Source organism: Nicotiana attenuata, unplaced genomic scaffold, assembly GCF_001879085.1.
Source record: "Nicotiana attenuata strain UT unplaced genomic scaffold, NIATTr2, whole genome shotgun sequence".
Classification (NCBI taxonomy): Eukaryota; Viridiplantae; Streptophyta; class Magnoliopsida; order Solanales; family Solanaceae; genus Nicotiana; species Nicotiana attenuata.
The window spans coordinates 4644-21690 of record NW_017673264.1 but is presented as its reverse complement, the minus strand read 5'-3'; the positions used below and the strand labels follow the sequence as shown (position 1 = coordinate 21690).

The window sequence follows — 17047 nt, the reverse complement described above, 5'->3', positions numbered from 1 at the left end:
CTAAACCTTATAAGGTTGCTCGGATGGAGAAAATGACCTAACCCATTATCCAAAGATGCCTTATTCCTATTCATACAGGAACTTAACAAGATGTAGTGACTGATAGGTTACACCTATGGAGGCTGCTCACATATTCTTTTAGTTGCTATTTGATAAATATGCTATTAACCATGCAAGAGAAAACAGTCCTTAAAGTTTAATAGTGAGACAATCACTTCCAACGCCTGCTAAACCCCATGATCTAATTCCTAGGTCCAATAGTGAGTCATCATCTCAAAGTCTTGTTCCTAAGTGGTTGAATTCTTGTCACATCATCTGTTGTGGAAATGACTTAAAGAAAGTGGATTTTGTCTAGCCCTTGTTGCTAAATACCCTCCTCCCTTCTCACAAGAGGTGCACTCAATTCTCCCTGAATTTGAAGTTGTGGCTGAGAAACTTCCTAATGAGCTACCTCTTTTGAGGGACATTTGACATGCCATTGACTTTATCCCTGCAACTCAACTTCCCAAGTTACTACATACGATAAAACACGACATACAACAAGACCACCCAATGCAGTAATTCTGTTTTCATTGTCCATATTCAAATTGCATTGACACTAAATGTTCATATATGAGCAACTGTCAAGTAGAACATCAGTTGAACAGATCTTCGCATAAGCCTCAAAACACATGTAGCTAAACCCAAATACACAACCCATTGACCCAATACTGAAGCCACAATACAGATGTTCAAGTTGGACTACAAACGCCAATAGTGAATAAATATTAAGATAACTGGGATCAGCTATAATCCTCACTATTCATCGCAAATATCCATTTCCCTACATTTGGACCACTCAATTCCAATATTCAATTGCTTACAGTTCTACCCACAAACTATGTATTTATAACTGTAGCTATAAAGCAATTCACCAGAAAGGATACAACTGATATAACAATGAGAAACAGGAAACAGAAGCAAACATATAAACTCATGGTAACACCTCTGATGCTTGATAAAACATAAATATTAAGTACCCTGACAAAATTGACAGTCTCATAACACTAGGAAAAGAATGAAAATAGCATTTAATATTATCATTCTTCATTAATAACGACAGTTTAGTCCTCATCTTCAATGATTTTGGTACCAAGACCCTTCAATCCCTCTGCTGGGATCTCTGCAACAGTAACCAAAGAGTATAGCTCTTCCTTTGCATCTTCATCATCATTCCTCTTGCGAGCAATACGAACTCTGACACGCCTTGGAACACTTCGGATACCCCTGCTCCATATCTGCTTGTTCAGCTTCACATCCACTCTTACATCCTTGGTGCCCATAGCTTTCTGTGCAAACTTCCGGATCTCCTTGATGGCCGTTGGGGCCTTCTTCTTGAATGTACTGTTAGCCAATATAGTAGTGTAATGTTAGACAACAATTTATAATAAAGATTCGGATAGATCAAATCACTAAGTGATTAATTCTTTTCTTGACAAGTAAAAGAAAAGGCCAATAACACCCAAAAAAAAGGCTTACTACACCAATATGAAGGAAGGCCTTATAACAACTTCTATAGCCTAAAAAATTACTTAAACCAGAGAGGAGCAACCTTAAAACAGTCTGAATCACAAAACATTGCTTAGAACACAACAAGAAGGCACTATAACAACTCGCAAAAACTTAGCAAAGAGCTCAAACCACAAATTCAGATTCTTGAGGAAAAAGGGGGGGGGGGGGGGGGGGTGCTGGAAAGCAGCAAATAAGTAGAGCAACCTCAAGTTCTTATTCCAATGACAGTAAGCTCGCGAAAGGAATTGCTCTCAGATTCCTAATCAATCACCGAACACGATATAAATAACCTACAGAAAAGGCTAGCTGAAACCCATCTTTATCCCAGTCCATGATAGAGACAATGCAAACTGAGATTGTAAATCACAACTAAACATGCGGGTTAAGAAATCACAGTGAGCAGCACATCAAAAGATGACCAACCACAATGGCATTACATGCTGAGGGCAAAAGAAAAAAAATGGGTTTACTGGTTGGCAGCAGCAGCAGATTCAGCATACATCAATAAAATTACATTAATGGTAGATAAAATCAAAAAATGAACAACATTCGCACAAACAGCAATAATTCATTTATGAGCTAAATACAATCAGTCACGGCTCAAAGGCCATCCATCGAAATACAAATGTAACTAGTAAAAGTATTAGAAAACATAAGCACAAACTAATAACTACATACAAAAAAGGGTGCGAAATCTACGGTGGGAAAAAATGGAGGAATTTACAAAAGAAGAGAAAGTATACCAGCTATGTAAGCGCTTGTGGAGGTTGATGGTGTACTCCCTTGTCACCACCTCTTCTTTTCTTCCTTTGGTTTTGTCCGACATTTTCTCTTAACCTTTTCTACACTTACCTCAGTTCCTGCATTAATTCAAGCAACACACAGTCCATTTAGTTTCCTTAAACGCTAAAATAACTTCAGATCTGCAGAACAAAGTAGAACCCTACTATATGTGAGACAGAGATAGATACAAATGGAGAGAGCGCTTACTAGGGTTTGAAGGAAGGAGGCAACCGAGCGGGCCGAACAGTGGAGACGATGACACCGACTAAAATGAGTAGCTAAGGTGAGGGGGACTTATTAAAACCCTAGTGGCATTTAAGTAATTATGTTGCGATTTTACGATGTTATACATTGGGCTGGGTTCAACGCACTTCAAGTCCATGTTACTTTGGGCTTCTACTTATCCAATCCACCTTTGACAGGTCCAGACAATTTTGAAGATAAAATGATACTGTATAGCCACTTTGAAAATAGCAGCCAAAATTTTTTTGTATTTTTTTTTTATGTGTATGTGTATGTATATATGTATACTTTGCGGCTACCGGTGATAAATAATTTTGATCGCGGGCCAAAAATGATCTTTCCCCAATTTTGAAAGCTAAGCTACAAATGCCAACACTTAACGAACCCCATTTTGTTGCTAATTATTTCTGTAGATATAATAGCAAACGTTTATTCATAATAGTAAAGCAAATACTAGTACACTTAAAAAAAGTTCTAAAAACTTCGTCAAAGAAATAAATGGAAAAAGACTGAAAAACGTATTCTATTGTTATACCTCATATTTTCGTACGTAAAAGTATGTCGTAAGCAAACTGATGTAAGATCAAAAATGAGATTATCTTTGAAAGTATATAAATTAAGTTAATCATGTTACCTTGGAGGTTACAAATATAAATATTTAAGAGCATGAACAACGTAGCAAGAGGGTTGGAAGGTTTAGAAGCTAAACAAATTGAAGGAGATAAGTTTCGTCGAAAGTCGACAAGTTGGGAACGTTATAACCCGTACCTTTCAGGTGAGACTAGGGTGCTTAAAATGATAAGAAGGTTATGTTATGAGTTATATTAGTCGTATGATAGTGGTGGGTTACGTTTTGAAGTCAAGCGAGTTGTGGAACAACAGTCGATGAAAGTCGTCACAAGTTACGTTCATAAGTTTTACTAAAATTTGGGTTTAATGTCACTGAGTTTTTAGTCCAATATACTTAGAGTTACAGGGTGATCCACCCATCAAATTGAATATCTACGAGTCTAGTTTCCAATGCATTAAACCGTTTATTAATCCGACATTGGAGTATTGAGATATTTGTATTTTTGCGAGACTGCATAGGCTGTATATGTGACAAGTAGGTATATCATCTACTTGCTTAAACAAAAAGATCAAATATGTCCATAAAAAAGGGCTGGTTGGGGTCGGCCAAAGAGCCCTTTTAAGGGTTGATTTCCTTCATATATTCCACTCATTAGAAAGCCAAAAATCAGAGATAAACCCCTGCAATCTTCTTCCAAAAAATTCATCACAAAATCCTAAATGATTTTCTCTTCTTTTCAAGTTTTAGTTGGAGGAAAACCTAAAAGTTAAAGAACCAAGTAAGGAGATGAGATCTTCACCAAATAAGGTAATTATATTATCCTCTTTCATTCCTTTTTCTACTGGAAAGTATAGAAATTCATTCTATAACTGTAAAAACTCAGGGGATGGTGATCAGAAACCATGAGTTCGAGTTATTCAACTTGTAGTGAATTGTGTTTGTGGGATGTTTCGTGTTGTTTTTGGATTGTCTGCTTTGCTACTATTTTATGGAGTTTGGAAGGAAAAAGGGCATGAAAAAACACCACATAATGGCGTAGTGGTGGGCTGGTTGTTCATCGTAATATTTTCTGGTTGCTTGACACTACTATAATTGACGTTTTGTGTATGAAGTCATTGGGGTGTATTGGGCAATTTTGTGATATATATAAGGTTAAAAAATGATGTATATAAGTTGTTATTACTTTGTTCTTGTGTTGTTGGTGTTATCTCGAATTGGGAGGAAGTAAAGACTATAAGGGAGATGCTGCCCATTTTAATATAAAATAAGCTTGTCGTTCGTTATGCGATAGTTGTACCTTTCGTAACTTAATGATAGTATAGTTATCGTTGTTGTAGATTAAGGTGCGATGCGACGAGTTCAACGTGATTATTAGACATATTGTGATAATATATGTTAAGACTAAACATTTCCTTCACTTTGGCATAATCTTGTAACTACACGCGTTTGATGACAAGACATAAAGAGAAGTTCGTATTCATGAATTTATGTACATTATCCTACTCTCGTAAGTTACAATATTCTATCTTATCGGGATTTTATATTCAGTTAAGTATTGTCTCCTTTCACTCAAGAGAGTAGATGGGTCTATATATATACAATATTATAGTATTTTCACCAGCACCGAGTTATAATTAATGGGTAGGTCCCTATTGGATAACCTCAGATCAGATGGTAAATTATATACAAAGCCTACTTTGGTCGAGCGTCTATGAGCGAGCCTAGAAAGGCCGAGTTACCGAGCCTAGTATGGTCAAGCACGTATGAGCGAGCCTATTATGGCTAAGCAATTACACTACCGAGCCTTATAGGGTCGGACAATTATTTTACTTACTGTATTAAGAGAGTTGAGTCAGTATCAACAGGTAAATATATATTTGCATCATCTTTGACTCCTAGTTACTTTCAACAATTATATTATCAGTTCACTTTCAGCTTTCAATTATTCTATAGCCATACATACTCGGTATATTATTTCGATTGATGTCCCTTTTCTTGGGACATTACATTTCATGCATGCAGGTTCAGATAGACAGACGGGTAGACCTACTCAGTAGGTGTTGACCGAGTTTAGCTCGATCGGTAAGCTCCACGTCATTTGGAGTTACCAGGTCTAGGGTTTTGAGTACATATTATGTATGTATATATAGGTCGAGGCCTTGTTCCGACCACAATACAACCATTAGTAGAGACTTGTAGACATATCCTGTCAGTTAGTGTAGTATGTTAGCCTTGTAGACCTTATTATGATCCCGTCCCCGTCGCGTCCCCGTCCCGCCCCGTCCCAAGTTAAACGGGATGGGCCAATGTTAAACGGGACACGGGATGGGACGGGACGGCCGTTTCGTCCGTCCCGTCCCGTTTCGTCCCGTCCCGCGTCCCGCCAATTTTTTTAAAAAAACTAGCCGTTGGGCAACGGCTTAAATTGCAAAAATAGTCGTTGTCAACGGCCATAAATGGTCAAAACAGCCCCTATCCCCCCCTCCCCAAAAACTTTTAATATAACCCCTAAGTTTATTAAAATACACTTTAGCCCTATTTTCTACTATAAATACACCCCATTCTTCTTTATTTTTTCCTACAAAAAAGCAATCTTCTCTCTCTCAAATCTCTTACATTCTAATATTCTATTTATATTATTCTCTCAATTTTGTTACTATCAACTATCAACTATCAACTATCAAAAGATAACTTTCAAGTTTCAAGTATTTGGGCAAATTTTTGGAGCAACTTTCAAGCTTCAAATTAATTCGTCAAGTATTTGGAGCAATATTTTGGGCAATTTCTTCAAGTTTCAATATTTAATCACGGTGCACTAGTTCCATCTCCTAATTTTAATATATAATTTTTGCAGATCATTTTAGTGCTTAATTTTTGTGTTTACTTTACGTATTCTATTTTCGTATTTCATTTGTGTGTTTAATTTTTGTGTTATCTTCTTAAATTTAATTTCGTATTTAAATTATGGCACCTAAAAATGTAGTTGGCATGTTTAAAAAAAGTAGTAAAAAAGTAGTAAAGGTGAAAGTAGCAGTACTCCTAATCCTAGTCCTAATCCTAACCCTTCTCCTAGATTTAGAAAACATATTGATAAAATGACTCATGTTGATGAAACTTCATTTTCCCAACCCCCCACATTTTATGATGTTAATGTCGGAGAACAACTAGATCATGAAACTTTACAAAGACAATTTGGCAATGATATATTTTTTGAGGACGAAGCAAATGAGGATGAACAAAATGAGGAAGAAGAATTAGATGAAACACCCACTAGTCCCGCAACCAAAGCTCCAACTCAGAGTCAATCTCGGTCTGGAGCTTTACCCCCTGTAAGGGGTAAGACTAAGGCCGAACGTCCCAAAACATCACTTGTATGGAATTTTTTTTAAATATGGTAAAGTCAATCATCGTGCTATATGTGAAAAATATAAGCAACAATTTGCACACACAACAAGTGGTGGTGGTAGTGGTGGTGGTGGTGGGGGTAGGGGGTGAGGGTGGGTGGGGTGGGGTGGGGTAGGGGTGGGGGTGGGGGTGGGGGGTTAACTAGACACTTAAGAAAGGATCACAAATCTTTATGGATACAAGCTAACATAGAAGCCGGAAAAATTATAGATCCTACCATCGGTACTGGCACTCCTAGTGGATTTGGTTCTAATCAAATTCAACAACAACTTGACCCTGATTCTGGTCATGTTTTACGTCCCTATAACAAAGATAGAGATCGTGAGAACTTAGCAAAAATGGTGGCTGTCTGTGGCTTACCTTTTACTTTTCCCTCTCACCCTGCTTTTGTGCATTATATACAAGAAACTTATAACCCTGCTTTTCAAGGTTTTCCTAAGACCACGGTTAGAAATGATGTTTTTAAATTTCAAACCGGTATCTTCAGTATATTCATTGTGTATTTTTTCACTTAGATTGTAAAGTGTCTATCACATATGATATAGGTTGTAGTTCTAATAGTTGTGATTATTTAACTGTTACATGTCATTCGGTTGATCATCACTAGAACATGCAAAAACGTATTATTGGTTATAAATTTGTTGATTCAAAATACACTGGAGCATATATTGCAACTACTGTTCTACAAATACTTGATTTTTATGGACTCATTGATAAAGTTTTAACTATCACCTTAGATAACGCTTCTGCTAACACAACCGCAGCAAATAGCTTAAAATCTAGACTTTGTCCAATTATTCTAGCAATTTTTCATGTTAGATGTGCATGCCATATTTTTAACTTGGTTGTAAAAGATGGTCTTAATTTATTTTCTGATGCTTGTAGTAAAATACAACATGCTTGTGGCTATATTTTTCATGCTAATAAAGCGAGTAGAATTCGTGAATTTGCTCAACAATGTGCTAGTGCTAACCTTCCATTTAGAAAAGTTCCAAAAGATGTTTGTACTAGGTAGAATTCTACTTATGAAATGCTTAAAGTTGCTTATGATTATCGGGTGCCTATCCAAAAGGTATTTAATATGCATAATGGTATTCCCGCTGATCAAATTGTTGATTCTGATTGGGATGAGATCAAAGAGCTTACTAAATTTTTAGAAAACTAGTCTTAGGGTACGCGCTTTGCGCGTGTATCCAAATCAGTGAATACACTATTTTAAAATATTATATAAATAAAATAGTCTGTTGATTATAAAATAAAACTTAATGCAAACACTCATCATATAAAACTCTAAAATAAAATATTTATGAAAAACATAATTAAACAACACATACACTTAACCCCGATTTTGATAAATCCATAACTTCTTCCTTCACATCTCACAAGAATGTTATAATCAATTTTGAATATTAATATATATTGTTTATTGCTAATTTACCAAAATTTTCATTTGAAATATTTAATTTTAGTTATATTTTTATCGATCTAATAGGCATTATATTTCAAATAGTTGAAAATGTAGCCACAATTTTACTTTTGGATCTTCGTGTTTGTAGAGTTGTTGATGTTATTGAGTTTCGCCTCTCTCTCTCTCTCTCTCTCTCTCTCTCTCTCTCTCTCTCTCTCTCTCTCTCTCTCTCACACACACACACACACACACACACACACACACATTTTAATTTTTTTAGTTATTTGTTCAAATTGTTGAGTGTAGTTTTCAAATATTAAATAAAAATTGATGAACTATTTGAGTAGGAACGGAGTTCAAACATAATATAAAATTTATTATAGTTCATATATTAAATTTAAAAACAATATGGAAGAAATTATTGTTAAGTTATATTGTTTAACTAAAAATATATTTTATAATAAGTAAAATTATAGTTGATTTTAATTTATAATTTTTACATAATTCAAATAGGAAAGATTGGATATTTGTCATGATTTTGTGAATGAAAAAAAATAAAATCATACTATCCACATTATATAACTCAAAGACGTAAAATCCTAATTTAATACAATTGACATAATTCAAGAAAAATCTAGGGTTGATTAACGTTCATAACTAAGTGAAAATGTGTAATATAATAAAACATCATATTTAGGAGAAACTTTAGTATAATAGTCATGAACGTACAAAAAAGAAAATAAACATGACTTTGCATTCTCAAATAAGATCAAAATAAAAAGGTGAAGTAGTAATGTGGAACTCGACAGACAAACCGATGTCAAATTTTTTAACTATTTTAAAATCCTTTTGATCTTTTCCTAGCTCATTGATGTTTTGATTTTTTCCCTTACTTTTACTATAAATATGTTATATTTTTCAATAATGAAAGAATTTATATATGGTAGAATTTTAATTGATTTGAAGTCCTAAATATTAGGATTTTCAATATAGTTAAAATAAGGTAAGATTTGATAAACAATAATTTCAAACTCCTAAATATAAGGAAATAAGTTAAATGACTATTTCGTCTAAAGTGAAATCTATATTTAAAGGGTAGAAAAGGCGACCGACATTTCGCTAAGGGCCTTCGTGCTTTTAATATAGTATAGATTTTTATTATGCTACAAGACAATTTTCTGGTATATATTATCCTACTGTTACACAAATATTATGGTATATTTGTGGAATTTCTGTTATATTTGGTAAGTATAAAACAAATTCAACTTATGCACCGGCCATTAATGAAATGATTTTAAAATTTTAAAAGTATATTTTCCCTATTCCCGAAGTTTATTTAATTCCTACTCTACTTAACTCATCTTTAAAACTAAGAGGTGCAAATGAACTTGTTCGTAAAATTTATGAGAATTTAGAAATTCAAGAAAATGAACAACCATCTCTCGAAGACTGCCAAGGTAGCATATATTCTTATGCTAGATCAATGTTTGATAAATATAAATCTATGGATACAATTGGTTGTGAAACTGCTCCTTCTACTTCTAAGTCTAGAGCAGAAGTTTTATGGAAAGATATGGATGATATAACAGGTTTTGATTCCTCTATTGATAATGAACTTGATTCTTATCTTAATCAAGGATTAGAAAGTATTAAAGACGAAGAAGGCAAGGAACAACTTTTGTCATGGTGGAGGGAGCGTGGCAAGGCTTTTCCAACACTTTCAATTATGGCCCGAGATATTGTCACGACCCAATTTCCATACCCGGTCGTGATGGTGCCTCTCGTGAAGACAAGGCCAGCCAACTAACCCAATCCGTTTCTTTAACAATTATTAAACATAAATGTATAGACAAATATAGCTTAACGACAATAATAACCAGTATGTACAACCCAACACAACCCGACCGGGGTGTCACAAGTCACGAGCATCTAAGGAAACCATAACACAACTATAGGCCAATAATATATACAAGTAAAACTTTTGGAAACAAAAGACAACATCCGGTGCCGCGAACACTGGCGGTCACCTTGCTCAGCTACATTAGTATTACCTTCAGTCCGCTAATCACCCGCTATCGGGTGAGCAATACCTGCAACTGCACGCGAGGTGCAGGGAGTAAAGTGAGTACTTCCAACTCAGTGGTAATAAGAGTAAATAATAACTGAGAGACGAGAAATAACGTAAGAGCACTCCATCATGCTATATAGGACAATACAACCCTTTGAGAAAAACAGTAAAACCGTGAAAAAAATCCTTTAGAAAATATCTGGCTCAGTTTAAAACCTCTTTTGAAAATATCCTTTTCCAACAGTTAAGCAAATGAATGCATAATCAGATAGTGCAAGTCCGCACATAAGTCAGCCCCTCGGGCACAGCACTCCACTAACAATTAACACCAGGGCGTCTGGTAAACAGTGCAAGATGTAGCATGAATGCCAATGAAATGAGAGTGCTGAATGTCATGTTACGTAGTACAAACAGGAACCAATGCATGAATGCAATGCAATGCACATGACCGCTGCGGCGCGCAGCCCGATCCATTTTGGTACCCGCGCTCACTGTGGGGGTTCAGACTCCGGAGGGGCTCCTACAACCCAAGCGCAATGTCAATATCACACCGCTGCGGCGCGCAGCCCGATCCATCCTCAGTCCAGAAATGCACATAAGCCCCTTGGGCAATAGTAAAATAACAGTCTCAACTCAAAACGTCAGTAAAATATCATTTAGGTTTTGAAATCTCAGAAAGATAGCTAAGTTTGCGAAACAGTATTTTAAACCTTGGACTGTGATAAAATAATATGCAAAGTAATGCAAAAAAAAAAAAAACGTTTAAAAAGCAAAAAAGGACAGTAGAAAAAGAACATTTTCGAATCAATTAATAACCGCCATAACCGCCCGACTATGACGGAGGCGATGATTACGCCGGCAACCGGAATACAAAGGAGGAGAACCCCATTGACATTTGGAAGCTTCTTACCGTCGAAATTTCAATCAATTGAAGAGGAGAGTGAAACGAAAATCAAATGGATAGATCCAGTTCAAAACCCTTTGGCGAAAGGGGGAAAGGAGCAAATTAAGAAGGAAATCCATGAACCAAGGCGGCTCCAGTTCTCTGAAATTGGAACGGGAAAGCAGATCAGAAGCGAGGTGGAAACGGACCAAAATAAACGAGATGAAGGACTGAAGAACAACGTTCGTCACAAATGGGTAAGCCACTTACCTATGTCACTCCATCAATCAGGGATGACAAAGTGATAGTGAAAATTGTGGAGGACGACATCAAAAGACAGAAAGAGGTGTGGAATTCTGCACTAATTGGATATGTGCTGGGAGACACACCATATGTTCGATCAATGGAAAACTATGTTAATACGGTATGGAATTTTGTTGATAAACCTAAAATTTTGTACCATGAAGAGGGATACTATATTTTCAAATTCCAAACAGTTGAAGATAGGGATTTGGTTCTGCAATCCGGGCCATACACATACCATAACAAGCCAATGATCCTGAGGAACTGGGAAATAGACTTCTATTTTGACCCAGAGTGTTTGAGCACTGTTCCATTGTGGGTTAAATTTCCAGGATTACCAGTGGGATATTGGTCACCTGAGGCACTAGGTAAATTGGCTAGTGGAATTGGGAAACCACTATACACTGATGAAACCACTGTAGACATGGAGAGGATATCATATGCTAGAGTTTTGATTGAAGTAGATGTTGCTCAACCTTTGCCTGAATGTATTGAGCTTGACACACCATTTGGAACTTTTCAACAACAGGTGACATATGATTGGAGGCCAAAATTTTGTGTAGACTGCATAAAATTTGGTCATGATGCAGAAGACTGTTGGAAAATAAAATCAGGAGCAAAGGAAGAAACATACCAGGAAGTAGCTAAAAGGAGGAGAAGAAGAAATAGGAAAAAGAAGCCAATATGGATAGCTAAAGAATTAGAGGAAAATAAAGTAGCACAACAAGATGAAATTCAACCTGTAGAAGAAGAAGGGGAGACACAACAAAGTGTTGCGCAAATACAGAATATGCAGGGGCAGCCAAATGATCAAGAGATCAATACAAAAGCAAAGGGCAAAAGCAAAGTTGTACAAAAGCCTGTAATGCAGGATCCAGTGATGATAATGAAAGCAAACAGGTATTCTGTGCCGAGAATTGATGAATCAAAAACTACAGGGGAATGACCTGTAGAAGGACAGATGGTTGCAGAACCCCCATGATAGTGTGCACATGGAACATTAGAGGGCTGAATAAGCTCTCAAAACAGAAGGAGTTGAAGCTCTTTCTGGAAAGACAAAAAATTGATCTCATGGGATGCGTGGCAACTAGAGTGAAAGAAGGGAAAGCAAAGAAAATCTTGCAAAAAGTAGCTAGAGGTTGGAAGTACTGCTGTAACTATAGTACAGCAGTAAATGGCAGAATATGGCTCCTATGGAAAGAGAATATAAATGTGCAGATTCAAGCTATAAAGGATCAGTACATACACTGTTCAATAGAGGAAAGTTCATCTCACTTCACCACAGAATTTACAGTAGTATATGCAAAAAATACTTTGCAAGAGAGGGAGGAATTATGGAATGACCTGCATCAGATGGGAAAACATATCTGTAATGCTTGGCTTCTAAGTGGAGATTTCAACAATGGGCTAACAACTGATGATAGAATTGGGCAACCAGTTACAGCTAAGGAGATGCAAGGATTCCAGGACCTGCTGAATAACCTGCAACTGACTCCTATAAGGTCAATAGGCAGGCACTTTACTTGGTGCAACAAACAGCCTGTGGGAAGTAGAGTTTATAGTAAAATTGATTGGGCTCTGGGTAACTTCCAATGGATGCAGCAATATGGTCACATTGAGGCAGATTTCTTAAACCCTGGAGTATCAGATCATTCCCCTATAATAATGAGGTGTGGAGAGAAGAGAAGAATGTACCCAAAGCCATTCAAGTTCTTTGTTAATGTAATGGAACACCCTGAGTTTCATGCAAGATTAAAGAGAGTATGGGAGCAGAATAAAGATATTAATGCCATGACAAAAGTTAGCAAAAAATTGCAGGATCTGAAGCAGGAGTTAAAGGACCTAAATCATTATATGGCTTCTTATCAACAAAAATTGAATCAAGCAAGACAAAAACTGGAGATAGTACAAGCAAACATCAGTGTACAACCTTTCTGTCAAAGCCTATTTGATCAGGAAAAGGAGATACTAGCTGAGTTAGATAGGTGGAGCAATATTGAAGAACAAGTACTTAGACAGAAATCCAGAGCAAATTGGATCCTGTGTGGTGATAGCAACTCAAAATATTTCCATGCCCAGTGGAAGATTAGACAAAGCAAGAACACAATCTCATCCATCTACACAGAGACAGGTATCAAACTCACAGACCCAGTGCAGGTAGAAGCAGAATTCATGACTGTATTCAAAGGATTAATGGGATGTTGCAGGGGAGAGATCAAATGTCCAAACTCAGAAATCATAAAGAAAGGGCCAATTTTGACAAGGGAGCAACAAGTAGACATGATAAAGCCAGTAACACTCAAGAAATAGATAATGCCATTAAAGATATGCCAGCAGACAAAGCCCCAGGGATAGATGGATTCCCAGTAGAATTCTTCACAAGAAACTGGGCAATAGTGAAGAATGATGTATGTGATGCAGTACTGGAATTTTTTGAAACAGGGAAGATGCAGAAGAAGGTGAACTGTACAGCAATCACCTTGATTCCCAAGGTTAGGTCACCAACACTAGTCAAAGATTATAGACCTATAGCTTGTTGTAACATCCTATACAAAATCATAGCAAAGATACTACAGCTGAGAGTTAAAAGGGTGATTGGGAGCATAGTGAGCCAGTCACAGTCAGCTTTTGTAGAAGGAAGAAGCATCATAGATAATATTTTATTCAGTCATGAATTGTTCAAAGGCTACAATAGGAAAGGGGTATCTCCTAGATGTGTCATGAAAGTAGATCTTAGGAAGGCCTATGATACTTTAGATTGGAGATTCTTGAGGAGAATGCTTAGTTATCTTGGCTTCCCATTCAGATTCATTGAATGGATCATGGAATGTGTTACAACTGTCTCTTACTCTCTAGTGCTTAATGGAGGGCTCACCAAACCATTTCAAGGACAAAGAGGTATCAGACAAGGGGATCCAATGTCCCCATACCTCTTTGTAGTTGCAATGGAATATTTGAATAGAGAAATGATGATGCTAGCAGAGAATGGGGACTTCAACTTCCATCCTAGATGCAGGAAGCTGGGAGTAATTCATATTTGCTTTGCAGATGATCTGCTTATGTTCTGCAGAGCAGATACTGGATCCATCAGCTTACTTCAAGAGGGTTTTCAAAGATTTTCTGAAGCTACTGGTTTACAAGCAAACAAGGACAAAAGTTCTATCTATCTTGTAGGAGTAAATGAAGATGAAAAGCAGAACATATTGAACATGCTAGGTTTTGAGGAGGGTAAATTACCTTTCAGATACTTAGGGGTTCCACTATCCTCTAAAAAGTTAACTGTGAACCAATGTCTGCCCCTAATAGAGAAGATAACTGATAAAATCAGATGCTGGTCAGCAAGATTGTTGTCATATTCAGGCAGACTCCAATTGATTAAGTCTGTACATTTTGGCATCCAGACTTACTGGGCACAAATATTTCTGCTACCTAAGAAAGTTATGAAAATGATTGATGCAGTTTGCAGAACTTTCTTGTGGATAGGAGAAGCAAGTATCACAAGGAAAGCACTGATATCATGGGAACAAATATGCAGGCCTACATCTACAGGAGGATTGAATGTCATCAATTTAGGACTATGGAACAAGGTAGCTGTGATGAAGCAACTATGGGGAATTGCAATGAAGAAAGACTGTTTGTGGATAAGATGGGTCCATAGCTACTATATCAAGAATCAGAAGGTGGAAGACATGCCTATACCTAAGACTGCAGCTTGGGTAATCAGGAAATAATAGAAACAAGGGATGATATACATCAGCAACAAGTACAGGGTTCCCTAGGTGACAAAATGAAGCCACTAGTGGTACATGGCAAATTTTCTATAAAGCAAGCCTACTTAATGTTGATGCCACAATACCAGAAAGTACAATGGAGGAACTTAATCATGCAGCCAAACATCCATCCCAGATATAGATTTATAACATGGTTGGCTGCACATTAAAGACTAGCTACTGTGGATAGACTTAGCAAGATGGGAATACAGGTGCCACAGGAATGTGTATTCTGTAAGGCTATCACAGAAACACAACATCATCTCTTCTTTGATTGCCCAGTTACAAATAGATTATGGACAAGACTACTGTTATGGCTTGACATAAAGAGAAGTATAAAAGACTGGAAAGAAGAACTAAACTGGGCAAGTAATATGGCCAGAAAAAGACAGGGAAGGCAGCAATTATCAGCTATGTGTTTGCGATGCTGGTATATAGTATCTGGAGGGAAAGGAATATGATAAGGTTTCAGCAAAGCATCTTCGAGGAACATAGATTGTGCAGAGAAATAGTTCTACATGTACACACAAGAGGTAGAGATCAACCAAGATGGAAGAAGACATTATAGAGACTTGATAGATTTGCTTGACTTTTCATGTAATTGTCTATACAAAGTGGTTGAGCTAGAGTTTTGTAGTAGTATGCCTAGTTGGTCAGAATAATGATAAATGTAACTAGGATGAGCTAATGAGTAGAGATTGTAGCTGGTCAGCAGCTACATGGCCTTGTACAGATATACTTTGATTAATACAAATTTTGAGTTAATCAAAAAAAGTAATGCAAAAACAGTGATATCGATCCTGAAGGATTCAAACAATTGGCACGAAGCCCAAATATAGCAATCAACCCAAATAATGATGATAACAAGTAGTTTCAGTCAATTACACAATAAAACCAACAACCGGGACGGACTAAGTCACAATCCCCAACGGTGCTCTACTCCACGCTCATACCTGGCGTGCAAGTCACCACAATACAGCACTATGATGTGCAAATCCGGGGTATCAAACCCTCAGGATATCATTTACAAGTATTACTTACCTCGGATCGGTGAAATCCCTAGCTCGCGATGCCTTTGCCCCTCAATCGGCCTCCACGCGCGTCGAATCTAACCAAAACCAGAGCGAATACATCACAATATGCTAAGGGAACAATACCCAATTGAAAACAATCGAAAATTAGCAAGAATCTCGAAACTAGCAAAACCCGAGCCCCGGGCCCGCTTCTAGAAAATTACGAAATTCACATCACCGGATTCCTCGTCTCGCCACGAGTCCATACATATAAAATTTACCAAAATCGGAGTTCGTTTGACCCTCCAAATTCTATTTTTACATCATAATTTTCTCAAACCCTAACTTCCATTTTTAACCTTTAATTCCTTGGATTTTTCAGTGTTAATCCATGATTTTACACCATAATATCATAATCTAAGTCTAAGAATCCATACCTGATGATAGCCCTAGAAACCCTCTTCAAAAATCGCCCAAAAATCTCCTTAGTCCGAAGTCCAAAATGTTTCTTCTCTTTCAAAATTGTGAAAACACTGTTCACTTAAACTCAGCCAGGTTTCGCTTCTGCGGTTGGGATACCGCACCTGCGGCTCCCGCTTCTGCGCAAAATAACTGCTTCTGCTGTCTAACTTAAAATCCTCAGGACCGCTTTTGCGGTCACCACCCGCTCCTGCGATGTCCGCTTTTGCGGACTGCCTTCCGCTTCTGCGGAAATTGCCAAGCCCTCAAGGACCGCTTCTGCGATCACAGCTTCGCCTAAGCGGCTACGCTTCTGCGGTCCAAGACCCGCAGAAGCGAGAATGCCAGAAACAGCATGCCTTCAGCTGTATGAAATTCCAAAAACTCCCCGTTAGCCATCCGGAATCATCCCGAGGCCCCCCGGTACCTCAACCAAAAGCACCAACATGACTTAAAACATTATCCAAACTTATTCCAATCATCAAAACACATCAAACAACACTAAAATTATCGATTCTCATCGGATTCAAGCCTAAGTTCTTAAAAACTTTCGAAACTCGCATTCGATCAAAAACCCAACCAAGCGACGT

General features: G+C 37.2%; 3 protein-coding genes across 3 annotated transcripts; 2 read left to right on the top strand and 1 right to left on the bottom strand.

Moving 5' to 3' along the window:
• Positions 1-868: 868 nt before the first annotated feature.
• LOC109215874 (60S ribosomal protein L31) lies at positions 869-2632 on the bottom strand. The gene is made up of 3 exons (XM_019379993.1): positions 2542-2632; positions 2295-2411; positions 869-1383 (listed from the first exon to the last, which is right to left on the bottom strand). Exons 2-3 carry the CDS (start codon positions 2375-2377, stop codon positions 1104-1106), a joined length of 363 nt encoding a protein of 120 aa, XP_019235538.1. The 5' UTR covers positions 2378-2411; positions 2542-2632; the 3' UTR covers positions 869-1103.
• Positions 2633-11165: 8533 nt separating this feature from the next.
• Positions 11166-12161, top strand: LOC109215869. Its single transcript, XM_019379986.1, has one exon. The coding sequence runs from the start codon at positions 11166-11168 to the stop codon at positions 12159-12161; it is 996 nt and encodes a 331-aa protein (XP_019235531.1).
• Positions 12158-13525, top strand: LOC109215868. Its single transcript, XM_019379985.1, has one exon. The coding sequence runs from the start codon at positions 12158-12160 to the stop codon at positions 13523-13525; it is 1368 nt and encodes a 455-aa protein (XP_019235530.1).
• Positions 13526-17047: the final 3522 nt, after the last annotated feature.